Below are 3,860 nucleotides of genomic sequence, written 5' to 3'. Positions count from 1 at the left end.
CTAACCCAATCCGGTTACATGGCCCCTTTTGGCCCAGGTCAAAGCTCAAGGATCGGCGGCTGGCGCGGGAGGGACCACCTCTTCTTCAAATAGCTTGGCCAACGCAGTGCCAGGCGCCTCGGCCGCCTCCAACAGCCTCACGACCTCTGCATCAGCCTCCTCGTCATCTTCTGGCAACACATAGCCGTCGCTGACAGCCTCGAGGTTGATGGCGTAGTGCGAGGAGATGACGGCCAGGGCACGCTTGACACCCGTGTGCAACGCCCCTCGGAGTCTCTCGCGGACGTGGCCGCTCAACGCGATCAGGCGGCTCCCAAGGGAGCTAGCTGATTGGACCTCCTCGGCGTCCAGAGCCTCGCAGGCGGACCGGACAGCGCTGCGCAGCGCCTCGTGCTCCCGGACCTCGACATCCAGCGCTGCTTGCGCCGCGACGGAGGCCTCAGCCGCCTGGGAGGCTTCTTTCTCCAGACCTACGTCGCAACAAGGGGACAGGAGTCAAGCGCGAACCAGGACAAGAAGAGCAAACAGAGCGAGGAACATGGTTCAGCGGAACTTACCCTCGGCCTTGCTCTTCCAGGCTGAGACCTCGACCCGAGAGGCCTCGGCCGCCTGGGTAGCCTCTGCCAAGGCGACTTTCGTCGCCTGATGCTCGCTCTGCTCCGCACCCAGCTGCCCGGCTGTTTCCTTAGCAGAGGCCGTCGCCTCTTGGGCCCGAAGCCTGAAGGAGTCTCGCTCCTCCTCCAGTTCCTTGATCTTGGCCACCAGAGGGGCGGACTGCTCCTTAGCCGTGGCCAACTCCGCCTGAATATCAGCACAACGAAGGCGGAGGTCCTCCACTTCCGCACTCCGTGCCGACAATAGCCCCTGGGCATCGGCAAGCAGGCCCTTTTGGCGCCGGAGCTGGTCCCAGATATCCCTCTCATTTCGCAGGAACACCGACTTCCCAAGGGATCGGGCCTCGAGCTCCTAAGGAGGCAAAACAAAAAACACACGTCAAACACTGCGTGGGGGCTCGGAGAAAAAACAACGCGGCACGAGAGGGGAAAGTACTTACCCGCGTGACACCGGGCAAGTCCTGACCGATAATAGTCATCGCTGTCTGCAGCGACCGCACTGCCAGTTGGCGGTACTGCTCGAGGGTACCCCAATGCCCCCCCTCTGCGGTATCTTCAAGGGCGAACACGGGCTCCCCATCGGGGTCAGCCCGGTTCCGCCAGAAAACACGGGGGAAGTTCCACCCACGAGGCTCGGGCCGTAGCCGGACAAGAGCCGAACTCCCCTCGGCGGGATCAGGGGCTGGCTGCTCCACGGTACTAGCCGCCTCGACGTCCGCCACCTCCTTCCCATGGGAGAAATCATCAGACAAAATCGCCTGAACCAGGGGCGGCGCCAAAACTTGCTCCGTCTCCATCACCTCGGCCTCGACGGACCCGGGGGCTCTGGCCTCCGCCATCTCTACCTCGATGGCCCCGGCATCCACCGCCCTGACGTTGGAGGCCTCGGGGGCTCCGGCCTCGCCCTCAATGGCCTCGGCAATAGCAGACGCCTCAGCCTCCTTCTCCTGGGCAGCCGCCTCCCCCGAAACGGCCTCGCCCGACGCCGCGCCGCGTCGCACGCCAGCCTGCGCCTCCGCTGCCTGATGGGCGGAGGAGCTAACGTTCACCTTGAGCGCCTTACGGGGCGCCAAGGGAGGGTCTCCCACCAGAAGCGTCTGGCTGGAAGAAAAGACACTCCCAAGGTCAGCATGCAACCAAGGGGCAAACAAGAAGCGGACTCCACCAGGGAAGACGCTTACCGCGAACGGGGATGCAACCGCTTCGACACCGCCTGCCTCCTCTGCAACAGCGGCGGTGGTGGCAGCAGCGCGGCCTCGGTATCCACCAGCGCCAGCTGGCCTCCGTCGGACCCCGGCACCTCCTCGACCCTTTGCGGAGATGATGGGGTCGCCCCCACGGTCGAACCCGTCGGGCCGACGGCACGCTCCTCCGACACCCGCGCCTCGGGTGTGTCGGCCTCGGCCCCGGGACGAGCCGCCACTGGCCCCGGGACGCCTCCTCCTCCTCCTAGGGGCGTCAGGCTCCTTGCCGGCGCCCCGGGAACCATCTCCCTGATGTCGGGGAGGTGTTCCAGGCAGGCCGACCCCACCTCGCGCCCGCCGCCGTCGCTCGAAGAATCCGACACCGACGACGAGGGAGACGGCTCCAACGGGAGACCATCGAGACTCTGACGCCGGCGACGGGCGTCCAGCTTTTCGCGCGCAAGGAGCTTCTTCGTGCGCTCCGCCTCCTTGGCATCTTTCTTCTTCTTCGCCTCCTCGGCGCGCGCCCTGTTCACGGATCGCCGCCGGGCGTCCTCGGGAACGGGCGGCGGGGAGCCTCGCACGTCTCTCATCCCCTGTGGGAACGACGAAGTAAGACGACAGACAAAAAAGGCGAAAAACAAGAAGGCAGCGGGAGCCTCGGCAACATCCAACTTACCAGCGAGACATACCCCCGTGACGGGCGCATCGGGAACGGCGTCAAGTCATCGAGCCTCGGCTTCCCGTCTACCGCCTCTCTCACCCGACGCAGGGTCTCGTCGTCGGTAAGAGCGAAGGCGGACATCTTGACACCGGCGATCGAATCACCCGGGGTCATCTCGAACAGCCGCCGCCGCCGGGCCATCAGAGGCAACACCCTCCGGCGGTGAAAAGCCGCCACAACCATGGCCGCCGAAAGGCCGTGGTCACGCAGCTTCCCCAGGGCCCTCAGGAGCGGTTCCAGCCTAGGCTGATCGGCCTTGACGACGCCGTATCCCCATTTTTCCGGTTGGCTCTCCACAACCCGCCCGGTATAAGGGGGAAGTCCTCCGCCGTCGTTGCGGAGGTAGAACCAGCCGTCATACCAACGACGGTTGGACGTTGACAGCTGGGCCGGGATGTAGAGGGACTGCCGGTCTTGGCGCACGTGAAGGGTGCAGCCGCCGGCCCTCTGCGCCTTCCGAGCCCCCCTCGTCCCCCCCGGCTTGGAGGTGAACGTCGCTCGGAACAAATGGAGCCACAACTCCCAGTGGGGAGCGATCCCCAGGTACCCCTCACAGACGGCGACGAAGATGGCCGCCTGCGCGATGGAGTTGGGGCTGAAATTGTGCAGCTCCACGCCATAGTAGTGCGGGAGTGCCCGCATGAAGCTATCCGCCGGCGACCCAAAGCCTCGCTCGTGGAAGACGACGAAGCTCACCACGTAACCGTCGCGCGGCCTCGGCTCCGACTCGTCCCCCGGAGCAATCCACTCCGGCTCGTCGGGGTCGGTGATCGGGCGAAGAAGACCGGCCTCCACGAGCGACTGCAGCTTCTCCTCGGTGACGTCGGACCGCTCCCAGGGATCCGCCGGGAGGATGACGGGACCACCAGCCATTGCGCGGCGGAGGACGCTGCTACGGCGGTAATCTCTCTCCCTCTCTCTTTCGATCTCTCGCCCTCGCCCTTCTCTTCCCCGGCGCTCTGTGCTCTCAGCAACGGCACGGAGGCAGCAAAAGCAAACGCGGAAAAGGTAAGGAGGGAGAGGGCGAGGCTGTTTGCGTATTTATGCAGGGACGAGTCGAAACCGCCGGGCGACGAAATCGGGGAAGTTTCCCCCAGAAAATCCGGCGCGGTTATCCAGATCCGGTCTTACCGCCCACTCCCTCCTCATTAATTGCGCGTGCAGTTACGCCCCGTCGACTGACGCCACGTCGCGCCCGACCGCAGCAGCAGCAGGCGCCGTTTCACCTCCCCGAAAAAGTTGCCTCAAAAGGCGCGCCTGCCGTTGCTAACCGCGGGGAGAGAGGTAACCTCCACCCGATTCCTTTCAGGCAAAGGAACTGGGCACCAAGCCCGTTAC

At 65.0% G+C, this 3,860-nt stretch overlaps 1 protein-coding gene across 1 annotated transcript; it reads right to left on the bottom strand.

Moving 5' to 3' along the window:
* On the bottom strand, positions 1-1,099 carry LOC136509862 (uncharacterized). Its single transcript, XM_066504443.1, has 2 exons — positions 1,055-1,099; positions 1-966 (listed from the first exon to the last, which is right to left on the bottom strand). The coding sequence occupies exons 1-2, from the start codon at positions 1,091-1,093 to the stop codon at positions 544-546; spliced, it is 462 nt and encodes a 153-aa protein (XP_066360540.1). The 5' UTR covers positions 1,094-1,099; the 3' UTR covers positions 1-543.
* Between the last annotated feature and the right edge of the window lie 2,761 nt (positions 1,100-3,860).

This window comes from Miscanthus floridulus, chromosome 16 (genome assembly GCF_019320115.1).
Source record: "Miscanthus floridulus cultivar M001 chromosome 16, ASM1932011v1, whole genome shotgun sequence".
Taxonomy (NCBI): domain Eukaryota; kingdom Viridiplantae; phylum Streptophyta; class Magnoliopsida; order Poales; family Poaceae; genus Miscanthus; species Miscanthus floridulus.
This window is presented reverse-complemented; position numbering and strand designations above follow the sequence as displayed.